Source organism: Helianthus annuus, chromosome 3, assembly GCF_002127325.2.
Source record: "Helianthus annuus cultivar XRQ/B chromosome 3, HanXRQr2.0-SUNRISE, whole genome shotgun sequence".
Taxonomy (NCBI): domain Eukaryota; kingdom Viridiplantae; phylum Streptophyta; class Magnoliopsida; order Asterales; family Asteraceae; genus Helianthus; species Helianthus annuus.
Window position 1 is genome coordinate 156,967,400 of NC_035435.2, and position 16,834 is coordinate 156,984,233.

General features: G+C 35.0%; 1 protein-coding gene across 1 annotated transcript; it reads left to right on the forward strand.

Annotated features, from left to right (window-relative positions):
• Positions 1-10,609: 10,609 nt before the first annotated feature.
• Positions 10,610-11,470, forward strand: LOC110932348. The gene is made up of 2 exons (XM_022175690.2): positions 10,610-11,015; positions 11,213-11,470. The coding sequence occupies exons 1-2, from the start codon at positions 10,637-10,639 to the stop codon at positions 11,338-11,340; spliced, it is 507 nt and encodes a 168-aa protein (XP_022031382.1). The 5' UTR covers positions 10,610-10,636; the 3' UTR covers positions 11,341-11,470.
• The last annotated feature ends 5,364 nt before the right edge of the window (positions 11,471-16,834 follow it).

Sequence of the window (16,834 nt, forward strand, 5' to 3'; positions counted from 1 at the left end):
AGTTGTTGAGCGTTCCAGGTTCGTGGAACCTCTTTGTCGTTGATGGTGCGCAGTTTGTAAGCTCCCTTGCCGAGGTCGAACCAGACGTGCGCTGCGCCCACGAACGTTTGTGCGAACAGGTGGCACCAAGTTGGTAGGTTCCACCCACCTGTTGCTCCTGCGCCTTTGAAGACCTGGAGGTGATCGTCTGGATCTGTCAGTCCATTGTATTTGCCAACGTTGTGCGGCAGCTTGGTTTTGTCTAGAGATGGGCATAAAAACCGGTTCCTACCCGATTCCAGTGGACCCGGCCCGGACCCGGTTCCGGTTCCTACCCGATGCTCAGAGGAACCGGTCCCAGGTTTAAAAAACCCGACGGGTACTACCCGGTTCCCATTTTTTCTAAAAAAAGTCAACCGTACCCGGTTCCTATCCGTACCCGGTTTCTACCCGTACCCGGTTCCTACTCGTACCCGGTTCCTATCTGTATCCGGTATGTTAACGTTGGAACCGATTCTTATGTGGATCAGACCGTTGTACCCGGTTCCTTGGTATATGGTAACTCATTAAATGCAAATCTGACCGTTGGAACCGGTTCCTTTATGACCGTTGGAACCGGTTATACTATAAATAACACACTTTTTTTTTTCACAACTCATCTTCTTCTTTTATCTATTTATTCACCTTCTTTACAAATTTCTAATGGCTTCCAAGAACTCTAAAAGCACAAACTCCCCATCCGTCAATAATGTTCCAAAAGGTTCAAATGCTCCATTTGTGGTGGGAACATTATCGCATAGCCGCAATATGGATGTTTGGTGCAATTGGGATTTAGTCGAGATGAGCGATGGTTCGCAAAAGGCTCAATGCAAGCATTGTGGTTCCTTGTTAAGCAAGGATTCTAATTCTACTTTAACGAAGCATGCGAAAAAGTATTGCAAAGCTCTCAAAGATTTGACACCCGGTCAAGTCCAACTTTCAAAAGATGGGAACATTTTCCGCTACGAACAAAAGATAACTCGGGATAGGATGGCGAAGTTGGTCATCAAAAAAGCGTTGCCTTTTGGACACTTTGACGACCCCGATCTCACTAAGCTAATTAGGGAGACTCTTCAACCTAGCTACAAATATGTAAGTCGTCGAACTTTAAAACGTCATTGTTTAACTTTATGGGAAAATGCAAGAAAAGATTTAATTGCATTTTTTCAAAATTTAAAGACTTGTGTAAATTTAACTAGTGATGTGTGGTCGGCTCCACACGGTTTACCCGAATCATACATTTGTGTCACCGCTCATTGGGTTGATCCCAATACATGGCAAATGATGAAACGCACGATCACATTTGAAGAGTTTCCTTCTCCTCATTCGGGAGAAAATATTTATAAAATTATGAATGCCACAATTATAAAATATTGTTTAGAGGATAAAATATTTTCAATATCTTTCGATAACGCCTCAAAAACTCAAATGCGATCCAAAAACAAAAGTTGAAGTATAAACCAATTTGTGATGGTGCTTTTTTTCACACAAGATGTGTTGCTCATATTATTAATTTAGTTGTGCAAGACGGTTTAAAAGATAAATTTGTAGCGGATTTTATTATAACTTTTAAAACTATGCTTCAAGATGTTTTTAAAAGTGGTAAAGAAAGATATCAAGATTATAAAAAACTTTGTAAAGAAGTTAACCAAAAATTAATTGGTCCTAATTGGGATATCCCAACTCGTTGGAATTCAACTTGTCATATGTTTGAAATGGCTTTAAAACAAATGGGCACTTTAAAAGCATTTCATACAACTTTAAGTGATGACTACCAAGTCGACCCTTTTCCCGACACGGCTTGGAATAACATTCAAACACTAAGTGAATTTTTAAAAGTTTTCAAAAAATCAACAACTTTAATTTCCGGTGTTTATTATCCCACTAGTTCTCGAGTTATTTCCGAACTATATTTGATAACAACTAATTTTAAAAAGTTTGAAAACTCAAGTGACATGTTGAGGAACATGTTGACACCAATGATCAATAAATTTAAAAAATATTTTTTGGACTTACCACCCGTATTTTTATGTGCCGCCGCTTTAAACCCAATTTTAAACGTAGCGGGTGTTAACGCGTTAGTTGATGAAATTTACGACAAGTTGGATATGCACGAGGTTGATCCAACATTGAAAGGCAAAACTAAAAAACTTTTCGATGAATCTTTGAATAAACTTTATGATCATTATTTAAAAAAATATGGGGAAAAAACTCATACAATTTTTAATGGAGCTTCATCATCGGCCTCTAAAGATCAAACAATTGCCGACCCCATCATAACCATGTTGAACGTCGTTAGAGACGAAACGGCGAAACAACAAAGGGGTAACGAACCATCTAGTGAACTCGGCCGATATAAACTAAGGGATGATGCACTTACTATGACGGCCGAGGAGTATAATAATTTTGACATTTTGGCATGGTGGAAGTCTAAAGAATCGGAATTCCCGATTTTAGCCACCATGGCTCGTGATTTACTAACGGTCCAAGCTTCCACGGTAGCTTCGGAAAGTGTTTTTTCTCTTAGTGGTAGGGTATTGTCGATTAGAAGAACAAGATTAACCCCGGAGTCGCTAGAGATGGCAATTTGCCTAAAAGACCATTTGGACGGCGTTGATCGTGTTCAACATAAGTCGAGTCTCGAAGACGAGGTGGAGTTGGAGCACAAGATTATTGAAGAAGAGGATGAAGAGGAAGACGAGGTAGAGACCAATGATTCCGAAGACGATTGTAACGAAGTGCCCGCACCAAAGCGTAGCGGAAGTGAAAGTGTCGCACCGTCCTCAAGCAAACGACCAAAAAAATAAATTATAGGAACCGATTCTGATCAGTCCCGAAGGAACCGTTTCTGATCAGACCCACGGAACCGGTTCTGTTAAACGATTTTGATTACCGATTATGATTACCGAAAGAACCGACTTTTTGTACTACTTAAACGATTATATATGCGAATTTTTTTTTCCACAAACGAGATATTATTTCACAAACATAACACTTAAACATTACACATCAAACACTTCAAACATCACACATAAAACATACATCAAACATAACTAAACAAATTAAACATTACGCATCCACCAAACTACATATTAGAAGAACCCGCTCCTTCGCCCTTTTCTTCCTTTTTTGCCTTTGTCACCGGGCAATGTTTGTCGGTATGCTTCTTGAGGGTGGAGTTTGCCGCCGCCTTCATGAACTTACCACAATTCTTGCAACGAGCCATCTCATGGTTATCCGACATCAAACACAAATCAAAATTTTTCCAAATAGCGGGGTTACGCTTGGTTTCTAATATCAAAACAACTTCTTCTTCCGATGCCATAGTGTTCTTCCGGGTTTGATTGTTTGAATGGAAATGTGAAATGTTAGAGAAAGAAGAGTGATGGAAGATGAAATGTTTGAGAGTTTGATGAAATAATCGATTTTTATATTTGAAAACCGGTTCCAACGGTACAATTTAAAAAAAACAGCTTTTCTGCAGGAACCGGTTACTAACAGTAACGTCAGTCACTTTTTCTGGAATACGCAGTGGAACCGGTTCTGCACAGTACCCGTAACCGGTTCCACACAGTACCCGGACCCGGTTATATAGTACCCGAAACCGGTTCCCCCGGTTCTAAAAAAAATGACGTGTACCCGGGTTATACCCGGACCCGGTTCCACTGACAACCCGGTTCCATTCACTTGTACCCATACCCGGTTCTGGGTTGGAACCGGTTCCGGGTTTTAAAAATACCCGAAAATGCCCATCTCTAGTTTTGTCTATGGCAGCTGTGGCAATCTCTCTGATGAATTTCGAATCTTCAGCCATGTCGTCTGGACGATAGCTTAAGGTATAGTCATGCTCTGCCTTTGGGTTGTACCCTGCGCGCTTTGCGGGCTTGTATGCTTCATGCTCTGGATGAAGTCTGCTAAACACTGTGGTTTCCCCTTTGTATGTTGGGTCGTCTTCTTCTTCATCCCATTCTATGTTCATATTGCGCGCGCCTAAACGAGCCTGGATCGGTTTTCTTTGCACATTGGGGTTTTGCACAAAGTTGCTTTCTGTTTCGCCATAGGTATCGCGCGTGTCATGCGCGCTTGGTCTTCTCACATTTTAAACTGGTCCTCTCTCCGGACGTAGGTTCCACGCGTTAGTCTGCTGAGTTGTATGTGTACTCAGAGACCTTGGTGGTGGAGTTACAAATGCTGACTCGTTACATTTGTACCACCATTTACCGAAGAATATGATCATTAATATTTAAGATAAGATTAAGATTAATACTTAAAATATTTTATTCTAAAAATAAAAGCCATCAAAATTGCTATTAGACCTTGAATCCGCATGTATTCAAACTGAATTACCCTCCATCAACATATATTATTCATTTCGTCACTATCAAAATCATGCACATCTTCATAAATGGATAAAGCACTCTTCATTAATAAATGGTTTTTTTTCCTAAACTTCCTAATTCTAATTTTTATGAACTTGTTCAAATTTTAAAATAATATTTAACTGTCCAATTAAGTTTTATTTCCTAAACTTCTTAATATTATTAATTTTACGATCAGATGTAAATGAATTGATTTGAAAAGAAAGCAGAAAAATGTAACGATTTTAAGTCCCATACCTTCAACGCTAGCCGATCCACAGTCTGGTTATGAACTTTCAAACTTGTCACTTACATTTTTAAGTTCAAGCGTTTGGTTTTCTGCAGATGGCATATGATTCAGATGGGAATACTGTCCAGGAAACACAAAAGACAGAATGTTTAATTTAATATATTAACTAAATCATTAAAAGGGAATGACCATTGCAAAGAATGTAGCACTTGCCTTTTGGACTCAAACCTCGTTTGGTGAATGTCACGACCGAGCAGAACTGTGATGCGGGTACGGTTGAAGATTCGAAGTGGTGGCTTCAAAAGGGGCAGAATTTGGGTTATTTGAAGATGACCGATTAATTATTGTTACCATTCATATATACATACACTTGCATAATTGCAATGACAATAGATTAGAAGTATAACACACATGCCCAAATACTGAATTGTTCAAAAAGTTAAGAAAACTTAGGGTTTCAGAATTGGGATTTCTACATTTGATATAATAAAAACCTAACCTAAATAATAATAATAATAATAGGGTTTCAGAATTGGGATTTCTACATTTGATATAATAAAAACCTAACCTAAATAATAATAATAATAATAATAATAATAATAATAATAATAATAATAAGACTGTTTAATATGTAAGAAGCTGAAAAGAAGAATAAAAGTAAAAAATGTACCTTTGATTTTGGAAGATGTTGAAGGGAATGATTAGAATGATTCAGGCAAAAATAGATGCCATTATAACGCAAAATCTTCACCATTTTTGAAAAAGATTTGAAGAAAATCAAGGGGTTTAAGATCAAAACCTTGATATCAATCGGAGGGAGAAGGATAATACATTAGATTTGAGAGGAGATCTACGAATAAAAAGGAAAAGTATTCAAACAAAATAAAGTAAATCATACCCTGTAGAACAATATTAGAATCCAATTCAAAGATGGATGGGAGACGATTAGAGATGGGGAAGAAAGATGAACGTCTTAGGAAAAAAAACCTAGGGTTAGAAGGGTCAGGGGAAAATTAGGAAATAGGAATATAAAGGATCCGTAAGCCTACCGGGTTACCCAAATCCAAATACGTGAAGAAAATATGGAGCAGGGGAATTGCGTCAAAACAAAGAAAATAATACCCTCATTAGTTGCCACGTGGACAAAGTTAATTTACTTTATCCTATGTATAGATTATATGTATGTAGTTTATTATTATTATTATATTATTATTATTATTATTATTATTATTATTATTATTATTATATATTATATATATGAATATAAAGTTGGCATGAATAGTAAACTTATTTTTTAATGATATTTGATTTTTTAAATCATATTTAATTCTTTTTCTCTTAATAATATTTTAATTTTTTTTACAGTTTTCCTCTTAATAATATTTTATTTTTTTTACAGCAATGGTTATATCATAGGGTTTTTTTTCCTTTTCCTTTTACCACTCTATTATGTATAATATACGTTATTAACCCGTTAATTTTTTTACTAATCAGTCTTTTATTCGATGACTTGCCTTTGTTGGCTTAAAAAACTAAATACGTAGTTGTGTTTGATTTTATATATTTGATTGAGAATGAGTCGTGTTCGAAATAAAGTCTTTTTTTGGTATCGAAGGTTTGTTCAAGTGCCAATGTCATAACACTACCGTGTCGAACAAAACAAATACCGACAAGGTCGATACCGGTGTATACTTTAAAATATATATGTCTTTGCCCCAATTAGTTTTTATTTAATTTAATTTTCCTTCGATAACTCGCGTTCATTATCTTTTATATAAAGCTAAATACGCGATTGTGTTTAATATATTTTTTTCACCGTTCCTGTACAAACTTTCTTGAAAAAAGAGTTTTATTCAAAATAGTACCGTGATGAATTGCCAGTATTCATTTTTAATCTAAAAGGCGTACGGACATATCATGACTTTAAACCGAGTGCAGGTCCTATATCGATACCGAATCATTACCACCCGAATCTACTGCGTAACGAATCGAACCAATACGGAAGACTTCCCGCTGCATCGCGCGGGCAAATCCCGCTAATTATACATATTATTTCTAATTGCTTATGAATATTTTTAATAGTATTTTAATATTATTAATTTCCTTTTATTATATAAATAGTATTTTAATATTATTAGCTTCCTTTCATGATATATATAATTCATATATTTCTTTTATGTCTTTTTTATATTAAAGAATATAAAATAAAGGTATATCACTAAAAATATTATTTGATATTACTCAATGTTATCAGACAAGAATAACACACTTAGTATATTGATTATTTTTATGGTTTTTTATTTCAATAATATTTCATTTATATATATAACTCTGTCTGTGGCGATAAATACATATCGGTAACAGTACCATAACGATCTAAACTGATTGATATTGTTCGAACGTCGGTGCCGGTGCTGGTTCCGGTGCTGTTTTATTATTTTCGAATGATGTAAAGCACATGTTGATTTCTATACCGAGTGCATGTATCATACCAGTACTGTAACAAATCGAACCAATACCTATCGAATTCTCGCGGTCACGTATCGCAGCAACGCGTGGAGAGATACCCTAGTTTTTATTATTTTAGAGTTTAAAAACATACTAACATAGAATTATAAAAGAAAAAAATTTACTTGAAAATCAAAACACGTATGTTTTAAAACACTAATGGGTACACCTGATACCCGATAGGTAATTGTCCGATAAATACTAGACGCGTTTTGAACCGGGTATGAAACATGATTTTACAAACAAGTAGGGGAGGTTCATTTGAGAAGAAAATTTAATTGAGAATAAAAAGAACAAAGGGCACAATTGTAAAATACTAAGTAGTTATTCTTTCATCTCATTTATTACAATCTTTAAATAATTCATTACTGAGAGCATTCACATCCAATCCATCAAATTGTGTGTGTGAAGTTTTTATAATGTAAAGAGTATAAAAAGTGGTTGTGAGTGGAGGAGAGAGAAAATGTTACTGTTCATATGTATATTTGAGGGGACACTGTTCACCCCCTATAATTTTTTAATATATTTTGAAAGTGATTGTGAGTGAAAGGGATAGAAAAGGTAATGATAAAGGTATAAAAAATATTAGAGTTAATTACTGTTTTCGTCCCTGAGGTTTGTCAAAAATAACGGTTTCAGTCCATTAGTTTAAAAATTGCGATTTCAGTCCATTAGTTTCATTTTCGTAACCATTTCAGTCCACTAACTTAACTCCATCCATTTATTTTGTTAACTTTGAGTTAACTAACTAATTCAGGGACGGTTTGCGTCAGTTTTAGAAACACAGGGACTTAAGTGTAAACTCTAAAACATTAAAACAAAAAAAATAGTAAATTCCAAAAAATAAAAAAAATTCCAAAAAATCAAACAAATTCCAAAAAATTCTAAAAAATAATAAAAATTCTAAAAAATCATAAAAATTCTAAAAAATTCTAAAAAAATCCAAAAAATCCGTTTCGGCGCGAACTGTTTCGACCCGAACCGTTTCGAGCTGAACCGTCCGTACCGTTTCGACCCGAACCGTTTCGACCCAAACCGTTTCGAGCTGAACCGTTTCGACGTGAACCGTTTCGACCAGTACCGTTTCGAGCCGAACCGTTTCGAACCCGTACCGTTTCGAAGCCGAATCGTTTCGAGCTGAACCGTTTCGAACCGAACTGTTTCGACCCGTACCGTTTCGAAGCCGTACTGTTTCAAGCCATACCGTTTCGAACCGAACCGTGCCGTTTCGAACCGAACCCTTTCGAGCTGAACCGTTTCGAACCGAACCGTGCCGTATCAAACCGAACCGTTTCGAACCGAACCGTTTCGAGATGTACCGGTTTGACGCGAACCGTGCCGTATCGGACCGTACCGGTTCGGCTTCGAAACGGTTCGGGTCCAAAGGGTTCGGTTCGAAACGGTTCGCATCGAAACGGTACGGTTCGAAACGGTACAGCTTGAAACGGTTCAGCTCGAAACGGTTCTGCTCGAAACGGTTCGGTTCGATACGGCACGGTTCGGTTCGAAACGGTTCAGCTCGAAAGGGTTCAGTTCGAAACGGCACAGTTCGGTTCGAAACGGTACGGGTCGAAACAGTTCGGTTCGAAACGGTTCAGCTCGAAACGGTTCGGCTTCGAAACGGTACGGGTCGAAACGGTTCGGCTCGAAACGGTACGGGTCGAAACGGTTCGCGTCGAAACGGTTCAGCTCGAAACGGTTCGGACGGTTCAGCTCGAAACGGTTCGGGTCGAAATGGTACGGGTCGAAACGGTTCGTGTCGAAACGGTTCAGCTCGATACGGTTTGGGTTCGAAACAGTTCGCGCCGAAACGGATTTTTTGGATTTTTTAGAATTTTTTAGAATTTTTATGATTTTTTAGAATTTTTATTATTTTTTAGAATTTTTTGGAATTTGTTTGGTTTTTTGGATTTTTTTGATTTTTTGGAATTTACTATTTTTTTGTTTTAATGTTTTAGAGTTTACACTTAAGTCCATGTGTTTCTAAAACTGACGCAAACCGTCCCTGAATTAGTTAGTTAACTCAAAGTTAACAAAATAAATGGATGGAGTTAAGTTAGTGGACTGAAATGGTTACGAAAATGAAACTAATGGACTGAAATCGCAATTTTTAAACTAATGGACTGAAATCGTTATTTTTGACAAATCTCATGGACGAAAACAGTAATTAACTCAAAATATTATTTAATTGAAAAGAGAGAGAAAATATAGTGTTTTTTAGTGTAATTTAGGGTGAAAATTTGGTGGAATGGATGCGAATACTCTTATAAAGACTATTATTATCTACACTAATTTTCATTGTCTACACACATAAAAAGTTATCCAACACATTTCGAAAATTATCCTACACCTACTTAAATTTATCCTACACAACTCTTAATTTATCCTACACATCTAGTAGTTTGTCCTACATTCAAAATTAATTTATTTTTTAATTTTTGAAAAAATATATATTTTGAAAGGAAGTTACAAATTTAATTTAGTTAGCTATTAAAAAGGAAACTAGATATTAATGATCTATGTAAGTTTACAAATATACCCTTACATTAAAATTAAATGCAAATATTAAATGAAGTAAAATGAAACATTTTTATTGGTTGAAACTTATTCTTTTTTTCTTACAAAAAGTTTCTTCTCATTTGAACCTTCCACCAAACAAGTATGGGTATAAGATTAGTGATATCCGACCCATTACAATCCCTAACTATACAGGGACTACGGCCAAAGAAATTTTATTCGAGTGATATATGTGAAATCAACTTGTTGACACATGTATAACAAGAACATTGTTTAAATTTATAATTCTTCCAACTAATATTTATATTCTTATATCATATTCGTTAAGCAATGTGGTCGAAAACATAAACACCCATTCAACAAAATAACCTAGAAACATACGTTTATTTGAAAACTGTTTCATAAAAATACAAAAATGCTATCAGAATCATTTACTAGATCATATCATATTTCTAATTTCTAATAAATAAAATAACAGATCCATTTGTAACAAACCGGACCAATTGATCATGAAAATCTTAAAGTCAAATCAGTCAAACCTATCAAATACTTTATAATTGTAAGAAAAAAAAAATCATTTACATGTAACAAAGCAAACATGGGATACGAATCAATGCACACACAATTAAATACTTTATAATTGTAAGAAATAATATAAAAAAATTCATGCATTTACATTTACATGTAACAAAACAAACATGGAATACAAATCAAAGCACATTATTAAATACTTTATAATTGTAAGGAAATAATATAAAAAAATACATGCATTTATTTACATTTACATGAAACAAAACAAACATGGAATACAAATCAAAGCAGATTGATTTCTTTTCTTTGACCGCAAAATTATGTCAAGAAAGAAAGCTAAATTGTCTTTTTATTTTTTTGCTGTGTATATATAGCCATCCACACATCAACTCCTTCAAACATATATACACCTAGCTAGCTACTATTTTGTTAGAAGGGAAAAACAAGAAAACAAATGGCATTCATTCTCTTCCTTTTATTTTCATTCCTTCTCCATGGAGCTCAAGCTGAGATCATTTGCGAGAATTTGCCGATTGGCTTGTGCTCTTTCTCGATCGCGTCTTCAGGAAAACGATGTGTCCTAGAGAACAATGTACAAGACAACGGGAACATGGAATACCAGTGCAATTCCTCAGAGATTTTTGTTAAAGACATGAACGAATGGATCGAGAACGATGAGTGCTTGAACGAGTGCGGGCTTCACAGGAAGACGGTCGGAATCTCTTCTGACTCCCTCCTCGAGCCATATTTCCTTGCCAGACTTTGCTCCGATTTGTGCTACAAGAACTGCCCCAACATTGTGGATCTCTATCACAACCTAGCTATAGGAGAAGGTAATATGATGATATAACATGCTCACCAATTGAGTTTATATATGCATGGTATTGAGTGAGAATTAATTAGCCAAAAATGAATGATATAGGTAAAGTGAAACAAAAGAAAGATTGGATAAAATTTGCTACATTTTTATACAATTTACTACTCAAGGCAAAATTATGAATGATTTTCTGTCTGTAACCAATCTTTGTAGGTGTATTTCTTGCAAACCTATGTGAAGTGAATAGCAAGATGCCACGCCGTGTGATGACTAGTTCTGGAGCCGTTTCTGCTGCTGCAGATGGTCCGATTTCTATGGCAGAAGCTCCTACTTCCATCTGAATGTGTTGTTGATTCATATTATGAATATTAATTATCTTTGGGTTATGAGAAATATTGTATTATGCACATATACAAACTTTTATACTAAAAGATTACAGGATATATCCTATGCTTCATTACACTTGTGAAATCTTGCGACATGTTATTTCTGTTTGTTTCATTTATGTATTAACTTCTTGTTTATTGTTTTTCTATGATATTGATTGTGTTGTGTTTTTATACCAAACGAGCTATGGATCTCAATATTATAAAAAAAGGTAGTTAAAAAAAAGTACCATCGTAGCAATACTACATGGGTAGAACATGTTGGAATAGTATTATAAGGTTACCGGAAAAAAAAAAGAATTACCACCCCGCCATAAACGCCATGAGGCAGTGGCGGATTCAAATTTTTTTTCAGTGGGTTCGTTTTGATATATTCTTACTATTCAGTGGGTTCGTTTTGATATATTCTCACTATTTTTTTTCCAAATCATACAAGGTTTTCAATAATTTTCTCCATTTTTTTCCAAAGCGAATGGGTTCATATGAACCCACAAAATAGGGCTGGTGTAAAATTTATACAGATCTAACAAATCCACAACTCAAAACATACAAGACACTAGAAATAGTGACAAAATAATGACAAAACTTTTATTGATTATCCAACCCAAAAAACAACCCAACCAAACCCTAGATCTCAAAATATGAGATCCTTAGAATACAGAATACAAGTTCTAACAGATTACAAAGATATGTTGAACATAAACTTGTAAAAATACAGAAAGAAACAAGAAATACAAAAGGATATAGACAAAGAGATCAACACAATCTCTTATACAGAAATGATCTCAACACAGAGATCTAAACACAAGCAGATTATCACTCCAGAGGATGATCTGAGATTGATCTTCAACACCAGCACCAACAATCGTACACGAATCACCAGAGAAACAAGATGAAAACCCTAGAAAATATCAGTTACAACTGAAAGCTTCCTTCTCTCTCTTCCTTTATATAGCTGATAAGATAACATATTACAACAAGCCCCTTAAACCTTCATGATGTAACAAATCAACCCTCGGCCCATCACAACAACTAACAAACTCAACAAAGCTTGTTATAACTAACAGGCCCAGAAGACCAGAAGCCCAATAAGAGATAAACAATAGTCCAAGATATTAGCATATGAAATTATAATAATATAACAACATTTCAACATCCCCCCATAATTTCATACTGCAAACATATCATATAAACCCAATTTCTCACATAACAAATCATGTTGCACTAGATTTAACCCTTTTGTGAAAATGTCTGCTAACTGTTCATCAGTAGCAATTTTATATGGTTCAATAATGCCACTTGCAATTTTTTCTCGCAAAAAATGCAAGTCTAATTCAAAGTGTTTTGTTCGTTCATGGAAAACAGGATTTAAAGAAATGGATATAGCAGACTTGCTATCACAAAACAATTTCATTGGCAAAGTACAACTAAATTTCAACTCATGCAAGACATTCTTAATCCACATTACCTCACATGTAGCTGAACACATTGCTCGGTACTCAGCCTCAGCTGTGGACCTAACTACAACACCTTGTTTCTTGCTTTTCCAAGAAACAAGTGTGTCTCCAACAAAAACTCCAAATCCTGTAACAGATTTTCGAGTTTTGGTACACTTTGCCCAATCCGAATCAACATAACACATAATGTCAAAATTACCTGTTTTTCTGAACATAACACCCTTCCCTGGACACTGCTTTAAATACCTTAACAGTCTTAAAGCAATGTCCAAGTGTGATTGACAAGGTTTATGCATGTATTGACTCAAATACTGGACAGCATAACTTATGTCTGGACGAGTTAATGATAAGTATATCAACTTGCCTATCAACTTTTGAAACCCAGTCACATTTTCAAGAAAATTTGTATCTTTATCAGTTTTAGCAGTAACAACATGTGACTGTTCAATAGGGGTTCCAACAGGTTTACATCCTAAATACCCAAACTCAGCAAGAAGTTCAAGACAGTACTTCCTCTGAGACAAACAAATAGAACCATTTGAATATAACACCTCAATACCAAGAAAGTACTTTAACAATCCTAAATCCTTAATTTGAAAGTTATCACTTAAACACCTTTTGACAACTTCAATTTCAGAAGGACTGTTTCCAGTAACAACTATATCATCAACATATACTAACAAAATAATAACAACATCATTCTTATTCAAAATAAACAAAGAATGATCACAAAGGCTTTGAACAAACCCCATATTTAATATAACAGATGTTAATTTTTCATTCCATTTTCTTGGTGCTTGTTTAAGTCCATAAAGGGACTTAACAAGTTTACACACCTTATTTTTATCATTACTATAATATCCTTGAGGTAAACTCATGTAAACCTCTTCAGACAAAGACCCATACAAGAAAGCATTGTTTATATCGAGTTGATATAAAGGCCAGCCATTATTCACAACAACTTTTAACACAATCCTGACAGTTACCATTTTAACAACAGGTGAAAAAGTTTCACCAAAGTCAATGCCTTCCCTTTGGTTGAAACCTTTAGCAACTAACCTAGCTTTATACCTCTCAATTTCACCACTAGCCTTATATTTTATTTTATATACCCATTTACACCCAATAGGCTTTCTACCCTTAGGCAATTCAACAATTTCCCAAGTTTTATTTCTAAGAAGAGCCTCCATTTCTTTATTCATAGCCTCAATCCACCTAGGATCTTTTACAGCTTCACTATATAAAGTAGGTTCAGTAGACTTATTCAAAGAAGTAACAAAACACAAGTTATCAACAGATAAATTGGCATAATTCACAACTTTTTCAACACCATACTTTACCCTTCCTTCAACAACAAAATCATTAAATTTCTTTGGAAAAGACACTTTCCTAGAAGATTGCCTAATTGACTGCCCCTCAGACAGGTTGGTCTCATCATGTGATACAACAGTGTCCTCTGCCCTGCCATTGTTACCCGAACTACTACTACCTAACTGCCCACTTTCAGAATGAACATTTTCACCATCTTGGGCAGTAGCAGATGTAGAGGGTGACAATGGCTGCTGATCATCACTGTTGTGATCTTGAGCACCAGTTGTACCCTCTTCATCATTGGGAACATTAGGAACTTCAGACACATTTGTTTCAGTAAAGTCAAAAAAATTCTTATGATTTAAATCTGTTTTATTAATCAGCTCTTGACTCTTATCCAAATTAGATTTAAAAGGGTACACATCTTCATAAAACTTCACATCTCTAGAAAAGAACACTTTTCTATTATCTAAATTCAGCAACTTGTATCCTTTTTTAAAATTTGAATAGCCAATAAAAACACACTTATCAGCATGATAAGTAAGTTTATCAGTTTCAGACAATACAGTACTAAAACAAAGACATCCAAAGTTCCTTAAATGATCAATTGAGGGCTTAAAACCATACACTACTTCATAAGGACTTTTACCACCTAACACAGAAGAGGGTAACCTGTTGATTAAGTAAACAACAGTTAAAATACAATCAGACCAGTATTTTAAAGGTAAACTACTTTGAAACATTAGAGCCCTAGCTGTGTTCAAAAGATGTCTGTGTTTTCTTTCCACCACACCATTTTGTTGTGGTGTGTAAGAACAAGACGTTTGGTGTAATATACCTTTGTTTTTACAAAACCCACTCATTTGACTATTTACAAACTCAGTTCCATTATCACTTCTAAAGATCTTAATTTTTTTCTCAAATTGAGTTAAAACAAGTTCATAAAAACTACAAAGATTTTCAAAGACTTCTGTTTTGTTTGTTAACATATAACACCAAACAGTTCTTGAATAATCATCAACAATAGTTAAAAAATATTTGAACCCTTCATAACTTGTGACTTTATATGGTCCCCACACATCAAGATGAACTAACTCTCCTATATATTTAGTCTTATGATCACTTAAAGGAAAAGGAACACGAACTTGTTTAGCCCTATGACACACTTCACAAACACCATGATCAATACTTTTAACACCAAACTTATCTTTTAACACAGCTAGTACTTGGTCAGAAGGATGACCTAATCTACTATGCCATAGACTAGACTTAACAAAACTGTTAAAACAAGCATTTACAGAATTACCATATTTTCCAACAAAGTATAGACCACTATCTTGACTACCAGTCACCAGGATTCTCCTTGATTTGGAATCCTGTAACACACAACTATTCTCTTTAAACACAACATCTATATGATTATCTTTAGCAAGCCTATGGACAGACAACAAGTTAACATGATACCCTGGGACATAGAAAACATCTTTTAAAATAACACCATCCATTAATTTGACATTACCAATCTTTAAAACTTTAACATTTGTTCCATTAGGGTGACCTACTTTAATGTCAAATTCAGAAACATCAACAGCATTAAACAACTCTTTATCACTATTTACCATATGTTGACTTGCCCCAGAATCAACAATCCAACTAAAAAAATTCCCAAACAACACAGAACTTGAACAACTAACACAATTATTCATTATAACAGACTCACCTCCAACACCTGAAGACTCAGCTCCAGACTTATCACCAACTAAACTTAGCAGTTTAGCAATCTGCTCTGGTGTAAAAGGTAGACCAGGGGTTGAAACACTAGTAGAAGACCCAACCACAGCATTTGACTTATTGGATCCACCAGTTTTACCAGACATGTTATTAGACCTTTTCCTAAAACCTGGTGGATACCCAATTATCTCAAAACACCTATCAACAGTATGACCAACCATGTTACAGTGTGTACATTTCAAATTAGGATTAGGTCCTCTTTGATTTGTTGTCTTTTTCTTAGACTCAAAAGACTGATTTGGTTTAGAAACAAAAGAAACATTCTGTCCTTTTGACCCACTACTAGTCAACCTATGTGATTCCTCCCTAGAAACCACAGAATAAGCAACCTTGACAGATGGAAAAGTTTCTCTGGTTAACAAATTTGTTCTTACTGGTTGATAAACATCATCAAGTCCCATAAGAAATTGCATTAGCTTGATTAACATTGTAAAATCATTATAATCTTTAGCTGCTTTACAAGAACATGTTGGCAGTTGAAGCATAGCATCAAACTGCTTCCACATTGTTGTTAATCTATTATAATAGTCAGCTACAGTTGAACCATTTTGAGAAATACTATTTATTTTCTTGAACAAATCATAAACCACAGAACCATCTATCTTGTCATAGGTCTCTTTCAAATCCTCCCAAACCTCTGAAGCTAAACTAGAAAAAACTTGACCTAAGAAAAGTTCCTCAGACACGGAGTTTAAAAGCCAAGTTAACACCACAGAATTACACCTATCCCACTGACTAGCAAGCACAGCATCCTCAGTGGATTTTTCACACTTTCCATTTATAAAACCGAACTTATTTTTTGCTTCTAAAGCAAGTTTCATAGACGCAGACCACACAGCATAATTTTCAGTACCCTTCAACTTAACACTAACAATTGTAAGAGCACTAGA